Source organism: Pan troglodytes, chromosome 8 (assembly GCF_028858775.2).
Source record: "Pan troglodytes isolate AG18354 chromosome 8, NHGRI_mPanTro3-v2.0_pri, whole genome shotgun sequence".
NCBI classification, from domain to species: Eukaryota; Metazoa; Chordata; class Mammalia; order Primates; family Hominidae; genus Pan; species Pan troglodytes.
In genome coordinates this window covers 107941448-107963289 of record NC_072406.2, presented here as the reverse complement: position 1 = coordinate 107963289, position 21842 = coordinate 107941448, and the positions used below count along the sequence as shown (strand labels likewise).

Sequence of the window (21842 nt, the reverse complement as noted above, 5' to 3'; positions counted from 1 at the left end):
GGCAACCTACAGAATGGGAGAAAATTTTTGCAACCTAATCATCTGACAAAGGGCTAATATCCAGAATCTAAAATGAACTCAAACAAATTTACAAGAAAAAAAAACAACCCCATCACAAAGTGGGCGAAGGACCTGAATAGACACTTCTCAAAAGAAGACATTTTTGCAGCCAACAGACACATGAAAAAATGCTCATCATCACTGGCCATCAGAGAAATGCAAATCAAAACCACAATGAGATACCATCTCACACCAGTTAGAATGGCAATCATTAAAAAGTCAGGAAACAACAGGTGCTGGAGAGGATGTGGAGAAATAGGAACACTTTTACACTGTTGGTGGGACTGTAAACTAGTTCAACCATTATGGAAGACAGTGTGGCGATTCCTCAAGGATCTAGAACTAGAAATACCATTTGACCCAGCCATCCCATTACTGGGTATATACCCAAAGGATTATAAATCATGCTGCTATAAAGACACATGCACACGTATGTTTACTGCGGCACTATTCACAATAGCAAAGACTTGGAACCAACCCAAATGTCAATCAATGATAGACTGGATTAAGAAAATGTGGCACATATACACCATGGAATACTATGCAGCCATAAAAAATGATGAGTTCATGTCCTTTGCAGGGACATGGATGGAGCTGGAAACCATCATTCTCAGCAAACTATCGCAGGGACAAAAAAACAAACACCGCATGTTCTCACTCATAGGTGGGAATTGAACAATGAGAACACATGGACACAGGAAGGGGAACATCACACACCAGGGACTGTCGTGGGGTGGGGGGAGGGGGGAGGGATAGCATTAGGAGATATACCTAATGTAAATGACGAGTTAATGGGTGCAGCACACCAACATGGCGTACGTATACATATCTAACAAACCTGCATGTTGTGTACATGTACCCTAGAACTTAAAGTATAATTAAAAAAAAAAAGATCATCCAACCTAGATTAATGTATTGTTAAGTTTTTGGGGATTTTATTGGTGTTATTTTCTCTCCTTTGTTGAACTTGTGAATATTTATATATTTAGTACTTTTCAAAAAAAATTAAAAAAATAAAATTCATGGTCTGAAACCACAATTACTTTTGTACCAACAAAAATATAAATATAAATAAATATAAATATACACACATTTATGTATACATATGTAAACAAATATGTTTTTAATGTTCTTTAATTCCAGTTTCCTATTGAACTTGTTTCTTCCCTTTCTTATTTATATAAACAGCACAATGTGAGCTTTAAAAATAATTTCTAAATTACCTCATAAGTAATTCCCTACAGATGTTCCCTCTTTCTTGTTAGTGTTTCTAATTTGCCCACAACATTGGATTCTGTTTAGCAACCAAGGCTACAGTGTAGCCAGACTGACTAAAGCAATGACAATTTTTAATACCATATTTACCAACTAAGAATCAGATCATCAGTGCTGAATGCAACTGTGGCAAAAACTCTCTCCCCAACAAATTCTCTGTGGCTTGAGAACACCCAGGCTAACTAGTTCTGGAAAGAATGGGAATGAAACTGGATTTCTGTGTTGCACATAGCTATGCTTCAAGAGGCAGGACTCGATAACAGGAACTCCCTGCAGGAAGGACAGCATAGAATGAAGACTGCTAGGATAAAGACCTAACCTTTTTAAGGGTGGTGCTGGGGTATGCCCACTTTTTGCTATTTACAATGGTGTGCTGGAGCTGACTCTTTCTTATGTACTCACAAGAGCTGATTCTTAAAATTTCCAGATTTTTGTGAGCCAGTTGATATGTTGATAGCTTGAAATAGGCTGTGGTAGAACTACTTACACCATGGAAACTGGTAAGTGCTACAAATCAGCTCCCCATTCCCCGAGAGTTGGTTGTTGGACATTTCCCAGACCATCACTGCTTGTCTGACTCACAACTATCAATGAGATAGATATTACTGTCCCCATTGTACAGATGAGGAAACAGACAAAAAAACTTTAGGTCTTAGGGATACATTACAGAGGGCATAAAACAAAACAAAACAAAAAACATAAAAAATCTGAAGCAGAATGAAACTGCCAATGCAGAAATCGGGACAAGACAGTCCTGACCCTGAGGGCTGTATCTAGAGGAGAAAGATCCTACATAGAGGCAGGCAATGCGATAGTCTCAGGAACTGCCAAACTGAGGTTCAGAAGGCTGGGAGAACAATCTCAATGAGGAACTAAGGGATCAAACAGAAAAGCCTCCAGGGGGAGTTCAAGACTCCTCCACCCTTTTCCAGCCCCTATCTCTCCCTGCTTTGGTTGGATGAATCACATTCAAAGGCAAGAAATTCCAGTCCCCTAAGGAGGAAAGGTTTGCTCAAGCTTGAAGGCAGGAATTGGCCATGTTTCCCAGGAAGTGAAACTTTCTGAGAAGTTACAAACTCAAGACACAAGGGTATGTTCATTGACTTTAGATTTACATCCTCGCAGTGACTGGAATGAAAAAGGCCCTTGGCCAAGGTGGCACCCTCCTTCCTCTTCAAGGAGTTCAATCTAAGGCAAGGGCCCTGGCCCAAAAAAAGTCCAAGGTGAAGAGCCAGTGCCAGCTCAGTCACAGGGCATTCAAGTGAGGTTCAGTTTCTTCTGAATTTGGGTTTGCAGCCAACTAATAACCAAATATTACTCTGCCAGTCATTGTCTTGTCATGTATTTCCCTCAGGAACCTTGAGGGGAGGGTAGACTGTGGTTTGGACCATGGTTGAGGTAAGTCTGGATCTATGGCATTACCTATTGTTTTCTCAGAGACCAAGAAAATGAACAGCTCATACAGTTCATAAGAAGCCAGAAGTAGAATCAGATCTGATTACGACAGTGCCTATGTTCTCTTCTAGAGCTTTGTCTTGGGCCAAGCCAGGTGACCTTAGGAGAAACTCTCTTGCTGGGGTCCTGGAGGGGAGGAGCTGAACCTCCCTTCTTACATGCTGATCTGTTTTCTGAAAAGGGAGAAAGCATGAAGGCAGGCAAAAGCCTTGTTTCTTTGAATATCTTGAATGAATAAATGAGATAATATACATATAGTGCTTAGTCAATAATTGGCATTTGACAGATGGTAGCTAATTTTTCAATATGCTACTAAACTATGATTATAATAATGCTCAGCCTCTGGGACCAAAATAAGAAATTTGAAGACTGAGTCAATTAAGAGCCATCTCTTCTGCCTCTGCTCAAATATTTTATCTTACTCTGGAGTTATTAAGAAAATAAGGAATTTGGAGCTAGGATTCAAATAATTCCCCAACTCTTCAAAACATAATGACAATGATGTTATCTTCAATGTTTCTTTGGGATTTCCTGAGTTTCTACTTCCTAAATGTCTTTATAGAGGAAAACCCTCAGCCGTGTCATCTAACTGCTGCTCCTCCTCCTTCTAACATTTGAGAAGCCACCTATGGCAAACTCTAACAGGCACATACCCCATAGCTAGCCCCCTTCTTCCTCGCTTATGAAGTCCTGATTTTACCCAAGTAGAGGAAAGCAATATCCTCAAAAACGACTCCTCAGGTGATAAACAATAATTAGTCTAAACTAACTATATTAATCCATTTCTCTTTATCACAGATTGGTTTAGAGTATATATTTCACCAAGTTCTGGCCAGCAGGATCTGAAAAGATGTCAGTTGGCACTTCTGCAAAATGTGTGTGCAAGAGATGTGTGCAAGGAAAACCTTAAACATCTTTCCTGCTTTGGCTTTGCATGTGAAAGAAAATATGATGCTTGGATGTCTGATTCCAAAATGGCGGCATGGAAGCAAGCTGGCTTCATGCCCCCCAACCACAGACAACCAGAAACAAATGTACAGCACTGAGATTATCACCAGCAATATCCCAGAAATCAAATATGAAGATGAGACAGTTCCTGGGGCCACAAAGAAGTGAAAAAACTCCAAGCAGACAGGAAGATAATCAAACTTCCACATCCATGTCACCTCTCCCCCGATTCTGCCTGACACCAATCTTGTGGAAAATTTCCCCCAAACTCACAATTTCTACACTGGAAAAAGTGAGATCAAGGTGGACAATCAGCTTCCCCATCATCCTGGGTTCCCTAGCAGGAAACCTGTCTTTGTCTTAACCCACAGTAAGCATCGTGACATCCTGAAGGGAGATATCCCTGGGGACAGGCAGAGACAAGGAAGAGGCAGATTTAGCATCCCCAGCCCTGGGAAGTCTGCTCTGTCACTTGGCCAAAGGAGATGCCAAATCAGAGTGGCTGTTCTGTGGCTGTAGGAGGTCTGTCCCACAAGGTCCCCTGGGCACAACCCCCTAGTCAGTTTTCCCACACTGCTGGGGCTAACCTCTTTGGGACCTCCCCCATTCCGGAAAGGCAGTACTCTTATTGTTGACTAGAATGGAGATGAACCTGGGCTTAAGGTGCTGCCTAGAGCCAAAAAGGAGGCAGTGACCTAGTGATATGGTGCTTGGAGCAGTAACATACCTTAGCACAAAAAGATCACAAAGATAGTGGAAAAAACTGATCCCAAGTTCTGACATAGTTGAGCTGAAGAACCAACCCCTAATCATCTACCTCAAGACATTATGTAAGAGAAAAATGCATCCTATTATTTAAATCTTTTGTAGGCACATATTCTATAACTTGTAAACAAGACATCCTATACCTCATCATTTCACAAACTTACCCCAAAATCCCCCTGGAGTGGTGGCAAGAAAATCCCATTGAAGGCACACTGGGAGTAAGGGCAGTAACTGGTGTTGAAGAGCTCCAGGATGCTTTGATGGCATTGTTGATAGTTTCCAATACCCTGGATTTCAAACTGCTGGAATGGAAGAGTCATCTCAAATCTCTTGGTGCAGGGGGTCTTGTAAAGGTCACTTACGTTCACTACCTTCTTATATCCAGGATGAAAGCATGGGTCCCTGAGAATTTCATTACTTGCAACCTGAATGGAAAAATCACTTGAAAGCATCATGTGTGAACGCTTTGGATACAAAAGGTACAGTCTGACTTAATCAATATGTAGGCACTGTACAACATCCCACCACTTGGTATTGGCATCAATATGTCCTGCCCTGCCTTTTTACCCTTAGGAATAAATATGAAAAATGGATTTGTGTAACAGGCACCAGAAGTGGTATCAGATATAAATGTATTTGGCTAGTCAAAGAATGCTGATGTAGTTAAAACTGGGCCCAGAAATGCCATTAGTTTGAAATGTCCCTGAGTGCTTAGTCCTAATCATCTAGGTCAGGAGCAAATTCACAAGGAAACTCTCAAGGTTGTCAAAAATTTGGGCCTGGGGGTAGTTCTCCAGGAGCCTACATAATTTAAAAATTATTTAAAAAAATTTTTTTTTCTTCTTCAAGCATTCTCCTATCCAAGAAAAATAATTTTTTTTTTGAGATGGAGTCTTGCTCTGTCGCCCAGGCTGGAGTAAAATGGCGCAATCTCAGCTCACTGCAACCTCAGCCTCCCAGGTTCAAGCGATTCTCCTGCCTCAGACTCCTTAGTAGCTGGGATTACAGGTGTGTGCCACCACACCCAGCTAATTTTTTGTATTTTTAGTAGAGATGGGGTGTCGCCATGTTGGTCAGGCTGGTCTCGAACTCCGGACCTCAAGTGATCCACCCGCCTCGGCCTCCCAAAGTGCTGGGATTACAGGTGTGAGCCACCGCGCCTGGCCCAAAAAAAAGTAATTTCTAACCCACAACCTACTAGGGAAGAAAGGAGGCTGCTGTGGATAAGAAGGTTAGTGGAGCTTTGAGGCTCAGTGGATGTCTCTCAGCGCCCCCTACTCCCAGGACCATCTTATTGGTAGTGGTTTTGAAAACCAGAGAGAATGCTTTGGAGAAGAGCAGAGAACTTGTTATCCTTTCAGTGGAGACAGGGAACAGCTGGATATGACATCCTGGCTTTGTGTTTACTTGTCAGGGTGTGCCTGGTACTCACATGATGTTGAGTATGTTTAACTTTTGTTTTCTTTTTCTTTTCTTTTTTTTTCTTTTTGAGATGGAGTCTCACTCTGTGGCCCAGGCTGGAGTGCAGTGGCACAATCTCGGCTCACTGCAACCTCCACCTCCCAGTTCAAGTGATTCTCCTTTCTCAGCCTCCCAAGTAGCTGGGATTACAGGTATGTGCCACCATGCCCGGCTAATTTTTTTTCTTTTTTTGTATTTTTAGTAGAGATGGGGTTTCACCATGTTGGCCAGGCTGGTCTCCAACTCCTGACCTCAAGTGATCCACCCACCTCAGCCTCCCAAAGTGTGTTTAACTTTTCTTGTCTTCAAAATGCAGAAAGCATCTGGGGACAAGATGACAAGATTTGAAGTGTCAGTTGATACATTTTGTGTTTCTCCTGAAGTGTTTTTTTTTTTTTCCTTCTCCTCTCCAGGTCATTTCTAACAACTCTGTTTTTTTGTAGTTTGTAGGAAAGGGAGCTTTAAAAAGTGGTCTAAAAGAGCTTATAAATTGCAATTCCCCCTCCAACAAACAATATTCTACCACATAATTTTCATTATCAACCCCACGAGGGGGAGAAATTATTTCCTGAGAGAAGATCTCAGTTGTGTCTGTGGAGATAACGCAGTAAACAAACATGGGAGGGGATGTCTGACTGAAACAATTTATAGGGGTCAACCAGATGTAGTTCAATATCCTGCCTAAAAAGGTTTGGAAAGTACAATAACCAAGTTCAGACAACTACTGAATTTGAAACAGAAAACAACAGGATGTGGGGGCTGGAGGTGCAGATGTGAAGAGGGCAGGTCTGGATTGAGTTATACTTGCCTGAATGTCCTTGGCCAGTTTCCGCCAGAGTGCCTGATCCTTCCCATAGCACAAGAAGCTATGTGTGTAGACATTGTAGTCCTTGCCATAGAGGCGAAATTGCAGAGCATTATCTGGGGACTCGATAGTCTGATTTTGGGGTACAAAAGTGATTTGTGTAGAGGCTCCCCCAAGGTCCAAAGCTCCAAAGGTTTCCTGATTATTGGTTTCATATGGGACTATGCTGAACCACCTTGTTTTCTGAAAGACAGTACAGTTACCAGTGCTAGAAGTCTCTGGACACCCTGCTTTTCATACTATCTATTGGAGTCAGGGATTTCCTAAGGCAAAGAAACAGGGGCATAAAGGTGAGGCAAAGCTCACTAGAGGCTCCTGATCTACAACAGATTATCAGCAAGAAAAGAGGGGCTTCAAAGACATAGCTCAGACTGCCGGACATAGAAGCAGTGTAACTGGTGTTTAAAAACAAGAGGTCTGAGGCCAGACACATTCAAGTTCAAATTCTCACTCAGTCACTTGTTAGCTGTACAGCCATGGGCAGACTAATTACCCTCTCTAGGCATCGATATGGGGCTCTAAAATGGGGATGATGTAGTACCTCATACTGTTGTTCTAAGGATGAAATCAGAGAAAACATGAAAAGTGCTGAGCACAGCGGGAGACACATAGCAGAAGGCAAATGTTAGCTATTCTAATTTTTAACGATAAATTTTTAATTTCCTTTATGCCTCCCTAAGGTAAAGACATGTCCTTATTCTCCCGATAGTAGAAGGTCTTGTAAGAGAATTATACCTCTGGTGACCCTTACAAATGTGAGAGTAAATTCATTCATCCAGTCATCCATCCATCCATCCATCTATCATTCATTCATTCATTCTGGCTAGCGACCCAAGTACTGCCTGAGATAGCAATGGCATTGGCCTCCAGAGAGCCACCTCCATGGATGCTGTGAGATATTCACCTGACTGAATTTGCCCAGCAGATAGTTGATAGTAATCCAGCCATAGGCACCTTCCTCTTGGCCAGTAATGATCCTGGCACCCTGGAAGTCAAAGGGGTAGTTGCTGAGGCTCCTCTCCACCACATCCAGAACCCTGTCTGCCAACTCTTCACTTTCCATCCTGTACAAAGGAAGAGCTGAGGTTATCATTTTTGTTTTAATAATTATATTACATTACCCATTTCAGCTACAGCATCCACACAGTGCTACTAAGAAGTGAACCATAATGCCCTGGAATAAATGAAGAGATGGGGATCTTCGCACACAGCTGTCCAAGAAACCCCTTTTTTGGATGAGGCAGAATTAATATTTTGTTCATCTCTCTCCAAATCCACATCCTTCCAATCCTTTCATAGGTTGGTTTTCCTTAAAATACCACTTTTGTTCTGAAGTTCCCTGGCTCAAAAAGTTATCAAAGGCTCTTAAAATTACTGTGGTGGTGATAGCTGGGTATGGTTTGATGACCATACCTGAAGCTGATGTGTGCTATATTAACCACTATGGGTGGCTCCTAGCTGGTTACATGGCCAGACTCTGCTCCAGGTTTTTAATTAGGGTTCTAGTAGAAATCAGGTGGCAAATGACCTGGAATAGACATCCAATCTCCTCTGCTGCCAGACTGGGAAAAATCTTCCTCATATTACAGCTCAGTTCTTGGGTCTGTTTGAGACCTTGAGACCTAAAGAAGGAATCTTCCAGGGTTGTCTTAATGAAGATGGGATGCAATTGCTTCCAAGATCTAGGCTACCCAACACTGGGAGTCTCTGAGCGAGAGGATGCTACCTTCCAGCTGGCATTAGGCCCCTAAATGGCCTAATGGCGTCCACATCTAAATGGCGTCCACACCTACTAACTGCCTTCCTTTTATCCCCAGCTTTTCTCCCCTCCAATCCATCTTCTCTACCAGTGTCACCAGTTGTGTAGCATCCTTTAATGGCTTCCTACTATCTCTAAGATAAACTCCAAACTTCCTAGCATGGCCCCATAGGGCACTTTGTGACCTGGACCCTTCCTTTTCAGAATCCCACTCAGAATCCTGGCTCCACCACTTCCCAGGTGTGTGACCTTGGGTGAGTTACTTAACATTTGTAAGCCACAGCTTCCTTATCTTGTTAATAATTATTAATTTCATAGAGTTGTTATGACAGTGCAATTAAGTGCTTAGCGTAGTGCTAAGAACATAGGAAGGGCTCAATAAATACGAGCTGCTACTATTATTATCATTATTATTTTACACTACTTACCTATCTTCTATCTATGCAGAACTACTTACAGTCCTCTGAATACGCCTCTCACACTTCCCTACCTTTGCACATCCGGTAGAACACAAGCTCCATGAAGTCAGAGACTTTGTCCTGTTCACTGTTGTATCCTCAGTACTTAGAACAGTGCCTGACATATAATAGGTGCTGAATAAACATCAGTTACTGAATGCATGCTGTCTGTTCTGCTGATAAAGCTGTTCCCCGATCCTCCAACTCATTTTTCATGATTCAGTTCAGGCATCCCTTCCTCTAAGTCTTCCTGACCTCCTCTCACCCTGGGCAGGGCCAAATGTGCTCCCACAGCAGCTCTGAGCACTCCTCTATTAAAACACTGATCACCCTGCATTGAAACTGATTTCCTTGAGGGTTGAGTTTTCATATTCTGGATAGAGCAGGCACTATATGCTGAATGAATGAACAAGTGAACAAATAATTCACACAGGTATCAAGTGATATAAAGATGTGCTAGTTGTGAATATTTATGACCTGGGATGTCTATGAGTCTCCTCTTATCCTCTTCCTCACAGATATTGAATAGTTAAATCTGTAGCCCCAAACCCCAGAGTATACGGGCCCAGTCTTTCTCTCCCTGTGCCCCTTCCCCCTTGAATCCCCCATAGGGAGATGCACAAGGGGGCTTTTTTTTTTAACATATATAAAATCCTACCCCTATATATACTAAGAGTTTGAACATTTTATTCACTTACTGAAATATCCTTTCTTAAGTATGGACTTGGGTGTGTAGAACTTGGGGTATTAGGGAGTGTGGCCCTTTCCCATAACTTCAGAGGCTCTTTCACTGCCAAGCCTAACTCCCAGATACTCTTGGTCCCTACATGCTGCTATACCTGAGCAACCGCATGCCTGCCGTGGCTCCCAGGTAAACGGGTGTCTCTTGGTGCTGGGACCTTGGAATCACTTCCCTAGCTCTTTCCATGCAATCAGTCAGGTAAATGCCTATTTCATTTACTTTCTGAACAAATTTTGAGATTCCAGGACCTAGGAAAAGATGTAGAAGATAACAATCTTTTAAAAAAAATTATAAAACATACCTTGACAATAGTAGATCAAAATATGGTGTTTTGAAAAAAATAGAAGAAAACAATTTCCTGATGTACTATACGTTAGGTTATTGTACTTAGAGGGTAATTCACTGGACCTAGCCTTGAGAGGATTTAATTTCCAGACTTTAAGTTGGGTCTGTCCAGTGTTCAATAATTCTGCCACTGGATGGCGCAATTTCATATTCAATTGCATAACATTCTCAGACTTTAATGGGGATCTTATAGATAGCTACTCTGTTAGCTGCTTTTTGATATTTCCTCCGGAACACTGTAATTAATGACACTAGTTCCTAAAAGACCTAAAGATAACACTTGGAATAAAAATTAAGCAGCAGACAAATTGGCTTTTACTAAAAAGATGGAAGCTGCCACTAACTAGTTATCTGATCCTGGCCAGCACCTTAAAGTTTCTGAGGTGGAGTTGCTTCCTGTTACAAGAAAGAGGAACAGAATCTATGTCTCTTCAGTGACTTTTCCACTCCGATATCCTGCCTCCCTAGCAAAACTGTTTTTCCAGTTTTAGAGCAAAACCGACTGTTGCTATGGAGGATTAGAGCCAAGATTCCTTAAGCTTTTTCAAGTTATAACAACACTTTCATCTCACATTAAGATAAATATCTACACTATCAGTGCTTCATAGCAGAGTAATTGCTTTAAGGATAATTATTCAAATAAGTTATCCAGATCATTCACAGGTTTTCAAACAGCCTAATAACCATGAGAAAATCAGCTCTAAGTTACCAGCTAATTGTTTTGATTCAGAAAATTTGGTGTTAAATATTTGATTAACTAGAGAACTCTCTCTTTTGAGAGGGAAGAATCCTTCATTGTTAGGCCAAACGCTCATGGGATAAGTCTCAGAAGAAGGACATCTGCTAGATTTTTTTTTTTGAGACAGAGTCTTGCTCTGTCGCCCAGGCTGGAGTGTAGTGGCACGATCTCGGCTAACTGCAACCTCCGCCTCCCGGGTTCAAGTGATTCTCCTGCCTCAGCCTCCCTAGTAGCTGGGACTACAGGCACGCACCACCATGCCCAGCTAATTTTGTTGTATTTTTAGTAGATACAGGGTTTCACCGTGTTAGCCAAGATGGTCTCCATCTCCTGACCTTGTGATCCGCCCACCTCAGCCTCCCAAAGTGCTGGGATTACAGGCATGAGCCACCGTGCTTGGCCATTAAAATAACTTTTAAAAATGGAAGGCAGTGTGTCAAATAAAAGCCAATAAAATGAGGGATTTGGGCTTTAAGAAAGGCCAGAAGTACTGTCTCAGATGGGGCCAAAGTGTCAGTATTGATGGGGCTACTGGGTAGAATGACTTGCTCTCTTGGAAATATCTCCTCTCTACTACTTTCTTGACGACCTGTGAAAATTAGTGGATTCCACAGGCTGTCAAACTGAAAATCAATTATCTTCTAGGATCTAGGCTATCAGTCTGACTAAAAATAAACAGTGGGTTCCCAGCTCAAAAGGCTAAGAGAGATAAAAGTCAGAGAGATTGTGGTATAATGGTGCATGGTAGGGTACTGGGTAAAGGGAGTGAAAGCTGAATGTCAACCACTCTAACATATTATGACCTTAAAAGAAAAAAATTATTGATATATAATGCAGCAGCTCAGAGTAGCAGGAAACCTAGAGTGTAATTAGGAGACCTAGATTCTTGTCTCTATTCTGTTGCTACTTTCAAGGCACTAATCCTCCAGGTTTTTGTTTCCTTCTCTGTGAAACAAAATTTAAACGATCTGTAAGTTCCTTTTCCCAGCCCTAAGAGCCTATAATTTGGTCTTTCCTGCCTACACAGAAGCTGAAAGCTTTGAAAAATGTCTTCCAAGCTGTAGATCAGGGTACAAAGATTAAGAGAGCAATAAATCTCTGAACCAGACAGATTAGCATCACCTAGGAACTTCTTAGAAATACAGATTATCAGGCTTCATTCCAGATCTGCTGACTCAGAAACTCTAGGGGATGGGACCCATCATCTGTGTTTTTAACAAGCTCATGCAAGTTTGAGAAGCACTGGCTAAGATGTAGACTTGAAGTCGGGCAGAATTTGGTTTGAACCACAGCTCCATCACTTACTAGCTTGAGTAACAAACAAGTGGTATAACCTCTCTCAACCTCAGTGCCCTCATTTTTAAAAAATTAGTATAATAATGCATACCTCAAAGGGAGATTATGAGGGTATACTGAAGTAACACATGTTCAGTACTAAGTACATAGCATGCAGAAGTGTTCTGTTGATGGGAGCTACTATTAATTATATTTACGTGTGTTTATTCTTAGGTTTTGATCATTAACGACTGATTTCAATATGTTTTCTGTAACGATAACATAACAACAGCAGCTGCACTGTTTTCTTCACTTGGCTTCCTATGCGTGGGACTCCTTTTTCTCTTGTGTTCTACTGGTCATACACCTCTCATGTTCTCATGCCCCACTGTTGGCCTCCCCTTCCCTTGGTCTTCATCTTACCTTTAACCCTGCATTCTTCTACTTGATGCACCACCCCTGTGTCATTCTCCTTTTCTGCTGGCCACTTATAGATGTATAAACTTGTGTGAGAAGAACCCGCATCCAGCACAATCCCATACTGAAAGCAACACAGACCAAAAACTTATCAGTATCACATCACTCATCTCCATATTAGGCTTGCAAGAGAAAGGACTGGAATTTTCAAAAACATGAGGAGAAAGTATTTGAGAGGAACATTGAGGGGATGGCACTGGAGTCACTCCGATCACAAGATCTACCAGGACAACAACCCTGCTAGAACGGGGCTCTTCATGCTGTTTGCATGTTAGAAATATTCAGACCTTATGCAGAACAGGGCCCAAGAAGCAGTATTGTTTAGAAGCTTCTTAGGTGATTCTAATGTGCAGCCAAGATTCAGAACCACATGCTGAAGTAGCTGAGACACTATGGAAGGAATAGAAAGCCATTAATCTATAGTCCCCAAACTTGTCTACACATTGGAATCATACGGGAATCACCTGGAAAGCTTCAATGGCTACTGATGCTTGTGTCCTAGACCCAGGTATTGTGATCTAATTGATGTGGTATTGTGTCCTGGGCTTTGGAATTTTTATAAGGTCCCACATGATTCTAATGTGCAGATAAGTTTGGGAACCACTGAGTTACTCCATTGAGTGCCAGTAAGACGTAATAAATATGTTCATCTAATTTTAGTTCAATAAATGCAGAGTTTGTTTTAAGGAGAGGTGTGAAAAACACTAAATACACTCACTTTTAAATTATGAATATAACTGTAAAATTGTATTTAATATATTTTACAATATATGTACTTAAACTTCATGTTTTTAGCTTTACGAGTAGGGGGAGATGAAAAGAAGAAAAAAAGGAAGAAAGAAAGTCAGCAGAGGAGAAGAAGGACAGATGACAGCAGGAGAAAGAACTAGAAACAGAAACTATACAAGAAACATAGAAGCAAGGGCTGGGCAATAATTTTCAAATTGGTGCCCCCTTTTAAGGACATTAAATGAGGGGTAGCTACAGTAAAGTGTGCAAATACTAGGCATACACCTCAATAAATTTTTGCATATGTGCACATCCATATAACCACCACCCAGATCAAGATACAGAACACATTCTAGCCCTCATAAGGCTTCCCAGTGCCCCTCTCAGTCAGTTACCACTGTCTTAACTTCTACCACCATGTATGAGTTCTGCCTGTTTTTGAACTGCAATGTATGAACTCACATAGTATGCCTCCTTTATGTCTAACTTCTTTCACTTTACACTATGTAAGATGAACTCAAACTGTGTGTATCAGTAGTTCATCTTTTTCCATCACTGCAGAGTATTTCATTATATGGATATACTATATTTTTATCCATTCAACTGTTGATGGACATTCGGGTTATTTCCAGTTTGGGGCTACTGGAAATATAGCTGCCAGAAACATTCATATGCATTTCATTTTGTTGAAATAAGCTCTCATTTCTTTGGGGGTATCTACCCAGGAGTAAACTGCTCAATGCCCATTTTGATCAACTGATAGTCATCTTTGGTTATATCTCTGGGCTTACTCAGGATTAAAAAATTCCATGATTGATTAATGACATCTGATATGAACTTGGGAGAAGAGCATGATGGCACATGTGCTTTTAAATCTTCCTTAGAGAAGAAACATAGAGGGAAGTAAATGGGGAAGCGAAAGGAAGAGAAGAAGGAGACGCTTGTCACGTGGCTGCTTATTTAAGCTGCAGACCTCAAAGTATGGTCTGCCACTTTAAAAATGCTTAATTTAGCTGTGTGTGTGGGTGTGTGTGTGGGTGTGGTGTGTGTGTGTGTGTGTGTGTGTGAATCTCCCTACATATATAAGCTAGGTTGCATGAACAGAAGCAGTGGTCTGGAAAGAGGAACAGTAGAAATGACCTTGTTTGGTTCATGGAGACACCAATGTAGGGGCCCCAGTGAAGACCTGAAAATGTAGGTGGCAATGGGTATATATATCATCTGCTATGAATCTAAGAGACTCCAGGGAGAAAAGAAGACAAGAAATAGGATTTAAGAGACCTCCCTGGACCACTAGGAAAAGCTAAAAGTAGAGCCTATTGAGTGTCAAACTCTACTCCATTTCACTAGACCAGGGAGTACCACCGTGCAGACCTTGTGAGGACCCTTGACCTGCCATAACCTCCACAGTGTTCTCTTCCTAGTTACACACAGTGGGGATTCCCTCCAGTAATTAGCATTATGCCTTTAGAAAGAAAAGCGCCTGTATGCTGGCTTTGGGCACAGCAAGGAAGCAAGCTGGACAGACTCCTCTGCAGCTAGGCTTGCAGTGAAAGGAATCCAAGAAATGGCTTAGGTGGTGGCCATTGTGGGCAGAGAGGAACACTGACTAAGGTCTGGGGCCACTGGACCCTTGAGAAACCTCCCAGAGTGGAGAAAGAGGCTCAGGAATTACATGGCAGAAAATTCTGTTGTTTCCTAACAGAGCCCCTGATTTCTTCCTGCCAGAAAATGTTCCAACCACAGCAGCATACGACAAAAACTGGCGAGGTAGAAGCAGCAAGCAGCATTTATCTGGGATCAGGACATTTTATTCTAACATTGTTGATATGAAAGTCATTCTTCCCATAGAGCCAAAGAACCAGGCTTGCTTCTGTCAGCTTGTTTTCTCTAAGGCCTTACTTAAACAGTGAGGTAGTTGAGAAACAAAAGCTTTTACTACGTTTCATTTGACAAGTGTTTGAGAAGGGGGTAAAGCATATTTTAACGCAAATTGAAGACATTTCATCTTGTGTACACAGTACACTAGCATGCTAACCTGTGCAACTGTGCCAAACATTTTGTCTTCTAAAATGGCTTGCAGAATAAAAAACTGGCATTGTTTGCTGCTTGAGAGGCAGATAAAGCTTGACTGAAAGTTCAATTTGAGCATTTGGGGAGCTTGCCTTTCTTTGTTACAACATCCATCAGAGCCCAGGTAGCCACAACGTTTTGTTCTCTTTCCACCACACCAGCATTTTCCAATGCATGTTCCAGAGAGTACGAGGCCTACAAGGGCTTCAGTAAATAAAGCCTCCCAGAAGTCTGGAGAATGTTCATGTTCTCTCTGCCTCCTGGGCTCAAAAGTCCATTAGCTAGTGAATGCCTCAAAGTCTGGCAGTGGAGAAACCCAACATTTCTCTGTAGCTTATATTTAAATATTTCCAAAAGTCCCTATGAGTATATCCTTTAAAGAAAACAGTAAGATTTAGGTGGTAAGGAAGAGATCTGACACTCCCTCGGGATTATTTCAATATTATTTTCTATTTTAAGAGTACTAAAAGTTTCTTAAATATCACTTATAAAATGAAGTAAAAAAAGATGTTTAAGATTCTACTAATTAGATATCACTTTTATTTTTATTTATTTCCTTCCAAGTCTTTTTTGAATGCGTCGTATTGCCCAAAGAAATCAAAGAATTAGAAAAAAATCTACTCTAAAATTCATACAGACCAAAAAAGAGCCCAAATAGCCAAGGCAATCCTAAGCAAAAAGGATAAAGCCAGAGGCATCACATAACCTAACTTTAAACCACAAAGCTATGATAACTAAAACAGCATGGTACTGGTACAGAAATAGATACATAGATCAATGGAACAGAATAGAGACCCTGAAATAAAGCCATACACTTACAACCAACTGATCTTTGACAAAGCTGACAAAAATAAACAATGGGAAAAGGACTTCCTATTTAATAAATGGTGGTTGGAAAACTGGCTAACCATATGTAGAAGTATGAAACTACACCCCTACCTCTCACCATGTACAAAAATTAACTCAAGGTAGAATAAACACATAACTTGTAAGACCCTCAAACTATAAAAGTCATAAAAGAAACCTAGGAAATACCCTTCCAGACATTGGCCTCAGGAAAGAATTTATGACTAAGTCCTCAAAAGCAAATGCAGTTAAAACAAAAAGTGACAATTGGGACCTAATTAAACTAAAGAGCTTCTGCAGAGCAAAAAAAAAAAAAAACAGTGACAGAGTAAACACACAAAAAGTGGGTCAAAGACATAAATAGACACTTCTCAAGAGAAGACATACAAGTGGCCAATACACTTTTGAAAAAATGCTCATCATCACTGGTCATCAGAGAGATGAATGTTAAAACCACAATGAGATACCATCTTATACCAGTCAGAATGGCTATTAAGAAGTCAGAAAATAACAGATGCTGGCAAGATTGTGCATACAAGAGAATGCTTACACACTGTTGGTGGGAACGCAAATTTATTCAGCCCTGTGAAAAGAAGGTTAGAGATTTCTCAAAGAACTAAAAATAGAATTGCCATTTGACCCAGCAATCCCATTACTAGGTATATACCCAAAGGAAAACAAATTATTCCACCAAAAAGACACCTGCACTTGTATATTTATCACAGCACTATTCATAATAGCAAAGACATAGAATCAACCCAGGTGTCCATCAATGATGAATTGTATAAAGAAAATGTGGTACATATGCACCATGGAATACTATGCAGCCATAAAAAAGAATGAAATCATGTCCTTTGCAGCAACATGAATGCAGCTGGAGGCCACTACCCTAAGCGAATTAACACGGGAACAGAAAACCAAATACTGCATATTCTTATAAGTGGAAGCTAAACGTTGGGTACACATGAACACAAAGACGGGAACAATAAACACTAGGGATTCCAAAAGAGGGGAGGTGGGGAGGAGGTCGAAGGTTGAAAAACTACCTGTCAGGTTCTATGTTCTCTACTTGGGTGACAGGATCATTAGAAGCCCAAACCTCAGCATCATGCAATATACCCATGAAACAAATATGCACATGTGCCCCATGAGTCTAAAAATAAATTAAATTTTTTAATTTTTTTTTTTTTTGAGACAGAGTCTCGCTCTGTCACCCAGGCTGGAGTGCAGTGATCACATGAAGATCATAACCGATCTTCATGAGCTAGGTTGCATGGATAGAAGTGCTGGTCCAGAAAGAGGAACAGTAGAAGTGACCTTGCTTGGTTCATGGAAACACCAATGCAGGGGCCTTGGTGAAGACCTGGAAATGTAGGCGCAACAGACCCTAAGCTCACTGAGACTGGAGGCCATATAGACGTGGGGCAGATATCTCCTTAGGATGGAAACAATTCTACCTACACAAATGTCATAGTACCAGGCTTCTGGGTAAGTCTATTTAGAAGCAGAAAGAAAGAGAAACTAGAGCATCAGACAGCCTGCTTCCTGGCTCCACAGAAGTAGAATATTTCACCCTCTTCTCATTCAGAAAACACCTCTGGTGGAACTGACCTGCTTGCAGTTGCCCATAGGTCTCATGGTTTCTGCTCCAGGGCCTTTACCGAGAAAGCCCTTCACTTGACATCTCAGCCTTCTCTGACCTCCTGAGTTTAGATCCTACCCTCCTGATCAGAATGCCTGTATTTTCCCTCTAAAGACGGTACTGGCCACATGGTGTAATTACATATTTATGCAGCTATTTGATTAATATCTATCTTTATTATTAGATTGTAAGCTACATGAGGGCAGGTCTACTTTGTTTACCACAGTATATACAGCATCCACGATGGTATATCCTACTATACATTAGGCACAGAGAAAGAATTCAACAGATCATTATTGAATCAAATGGATAAATGAGGGGGTTGGAACTGGATGGTTCCTAAATTCCTTCCAGCCCTAAAAGAGGTTAATATTCACTGTCTAATATAAAGTAGTACCACTGGAGTTGTCCTACACCATCCCCAAAAAGCTCATAAGACAGATGCTGTGGTTTGACTGTTTTCCCCTCCAAAACTCATGTGTTGAACACTTCATCACCAATGCATCAGCATCAGGAGGTGAGCCCTAGTGGGAGGTATTTAGGTATTCAAGTACTCTGCCCTCTTAAATGGATTAATGCCACAATTAAATGGGGTTTGGGGAGTGAGTTTGCTATCTCCTACTCTTTTGCCATTGTGAGGAACAGCATTCCTCCCTCCAGAGGATGCAGAGTTCAAGGCATCATCTTGGAAGCAGAGACCAGGCCCTTACCAGACACCAAGCCTGCCAGCACCTTGATCTTGGGCTTCTTGGCCTCCAGAACTGTGAGAAAAGTAATTTCTGTTCTTTATATTATAAATTACCAAGTTTGTCACATTCTGTCACAGCCACACAAAACAGACTAAGACATCTGGTAACACAGGCAAGTATGATCATTAACTTTTCATGGTCCCTTCAGACACAGTGTGTCTTCAAAAACTTTCTTAAAAGTTCCTGTAGCTTTAATGGTAACTTCAGCAGCCTCATCAGTCTGTCTCAGTGAGCTTGGGTTTATAAACAAAGCTTATAATTTTGAGTAAGACTCTAGTACTCTATAAACAAACCAGATTAGCTACAGAGATGCTAGTAGGGCCTATAAACATTTAGAGACCATTTTCTTCCTTTCCTTTTTCTTTAATTAGAGTTACTAGATCTTTAATACAAACCACAGTTCTGTTATTGTCTTATTTTTTAATTGCTGTAAAACACACATAACATAAAAGTTACCATTGTAACCATTTTTAAGTGCAGTTTTGTGGTATTAAGGATATTCACATTGTTGTGCAACACCATCTATCTGCAGATGTTGTTTTCTAAAACACACATTAAAATCCAATAGAGTAAAAATAATGCAGATATTTTCCAAGAGTATTCGAGGTTGGAAATCAGAGCAAATCTTTCCAAAGTCTCCATAAAAAGATAAAATCACAAATGCTTATCTAAGAACAGCACTTTTGTTCATTTTGAAAAAGCAGATGCATGAGGAAAGGTCATTACCCTTTAACAGAAGCTAGAAATCCTGCAGAGTACTGGTTCAGTGACCATAATACACTAATAGCTAAGGGCCTTCCATAGGACATATCTTCATTAAAGCAGGTAGTCTCCATTGAGAACCTCTGATGTGCTCGTCACTCTGACAATTAAGTCACTTGTATTATTCCATTTAATTCTCACAACCATATTCTAAGTAGGTACTGTTACTATCTTGATTTTACATATAAGGGGAGGCATAGAGAGAATTTCTTGCCCAAAGTCTCGGCTAGAAAGTAGCATATCTGGGATTAAAATCAAAGTGGTCTGGTCCCTGAGCCTGCATTCACAGAAGAGGCAGCGTTTAATGAAGGCTAGTTGTTTGGCATTGGGTCAGTCTGGTGCTTGTGTGACAGAGACTCAGTGTGTGCCAAAATGTGGAATGTTTGTGCTAAAAGAATATCTGACAACCACTAACTGCCACTGTTCAGTTATGAGTAGACAAGGAAGTGGGGAACCAAGCAGACGTCAAAGCTACCGCCCCACCTAGGTCCACCAGAACAAAGGTACTTTCCCAGGGGGAGTCTTGGGTACAGCTAATGACTCTTCAGTTCATTAAGGCTATTTTTTTTTAAGTTCTCATTGTGTCTCACAGGCAGTGGTTCACAGACTTCAGTGGCATGAGAACACCCCAGGATGCCTGCTAACACATGTAGCTTCTGAGGCCCTGCACTCTGGAGGTTCAAACTGAGAAGGCTCTGAGGGTACGAGTGGGGAACTAGGATCTCTAGAGAACTCTGAGGCAGAGGTCTGCTTCCCTCACTGACACTGCCTGGCTACCAGGTTGGTCCTGGGTTCTTCACATACAAGGAGGGAACGGTTTTATCTGTTCAAGGTGCTTACTCTATTCAGAGTCAGCAAACTTCTCTGGAGCAACTACCCAAATCAGATGTTGTGCTGGCTGTAATTTAGCATTTATTTTATGATTATTTGATTAATGATTATCTCCCTCATTATACTATAAGTTCAAAACAAGGGTATAATAAATTTGCCCATCTTGCTCACTAATATATGCCAGGGCCTACAATAGAGTTGATGTTCAATGGCTATTTGTTAAATGAATGAATGGAGTCAATGAATAAATAAAATGCAAACAAAGACAAATGAAATCCATTCCCTGTCCTCAATGTGCTTATAACCTTTTAGGTAGCTGGGCAAGTAAACATTTCAGAACAATAAAGAGTTCTTGCTGTGTTATGCCACATGTGGCCCAGGCATGAGGGCACTATCTCCCCAGCAGGGCTGAACCCAAACTAGGTCAGGCAGGAAGATGACAAGACTGGATCATCAGCATGGGTGGGCTGACCTGAAATGGGCTAGACAAGGGCAAGTCAGATGGGGAACAGTGGGAATAAAATAAAGATAACTGTCAATTTGTCACTAAGGCAGGTAAGCTGCAAAAATGATAAGACATGAGTTATCAATCACTGAGTGTCTGCAGTGGGCCAGGCCTTCTGCTCTGGACTCATATTTGCATGTACTTTATCCCACTGAATTCTCACAGTAATCTTACAAGAGAAGAAGCATCAGTTCCATCATACAAGTGGAGAAACTAAGGCTTAGAGAGGTTAACTCCTGTGACCCTAAGAGCACAGCGAAGATTCAAACCCAGGGCAGTGTGAGTCCATGGCCCATGTTGTGTTGTACTCTAGGCAGGCAGAATAATGATCCCTGCAAGAGGACAGGGATGACAAATCAGAGGAAGTGAGTACAGGACAGCTGAAAGTCTTTCCATGTATGAAGTTGCACCAACAGAGGCTTGTGGCCACCACCCTCTTTAAACAGAAGCATTTGGAGTTTTCTCTCAGCATTAACCGTCCCAAGGTACCTGTTCCATCTTAATCTTAAAAGGTCCTCAAAGGAATTGTGTCACAAAGATCTGGTCAACCCAAGTGTCTTTCACATTATCCCCTCCCCTTACCCCACAGACAATGCCTTAATTCTGGCCTCGCCTGCCTTGCCTAGACCATGGCAGGAGCATGCTAACTGGTCTCTCCTCTAATCTGCTCTCCAGCCAAAAGGAATCTTGGGAACACAAATCTGGGCATCACTTCCTTGTATGAAACCCTTCAAAGCAGTGGTCTTCAATCAAAACTACTCATTAGAATCACATGGAAGATTTTAGAACGTATCAGTCCCTGGGCTTTTTTTTTCTTTTTTTTGAGACAGAGTCTCGCTCTGTTGCCCAGGCTGGAGTGCAGTGGCGTGATCTCAGCTCACTGCAACCTCTGCCTCCCGGGTTCAAGCAATTCTCCTGCCTCAGCCTCCTGAGTAGCTGGGATTACAGGCACCTGACAACATGCCTAGCTAATTTTTGTATTTTTAGTAGAGACAGTTCACCATGTTGGCCAGGCTGGTGTCGAACTCCTGACCTCAAGTGATCTGCCGGCCTCAGCCTCCCAAAATGCTGGGATTACAGG

The 21842-nt window shown here is 41.4% G+C and overlaps 1 protein-coding gene across 11 annotated transcripts in view; it reads right to left on the bottom strand.

Annotated features, from left to right (window-relative positions):
- ENTPD1 (ectonucleoside triphosphate diphosphohydrolase 1) overlaps positions 1–21842 on the bottom strand; it is a 207696-nt gene that overhangs the window by 49477 nt on the left and 136377 nt on the right. For all 11 annotated transcript variants that reach the window (XR_010146994.1, XR_010146993.1, XR_010146995.1 and 8 more), the window contains 5 exons: positions 12571–12688; positions 9886–10036; positions 7734–7893; positions 6773–7012; positions 4668–4928 (listed from right to left, as the gene is read on the bottom strand). Coding sequence is in view for 7 of the 11 variants with exons in the window: in XM_063782057.1 (XP_063638127.1) it covers positions 4668–4928; positions 6773–7012; positions 7734–7893; positions 9886–10036; positions 12571–12688 (930 nt within the window). In the remaining 4 variants the exon portion in view is untranslated. The remainder of the gene's footprint in view (positions 1–4667; positions 4929–6772; positions 7013–7733; positions 7894–9885; positions 10037–12570; positions 12689–21842) is intronic.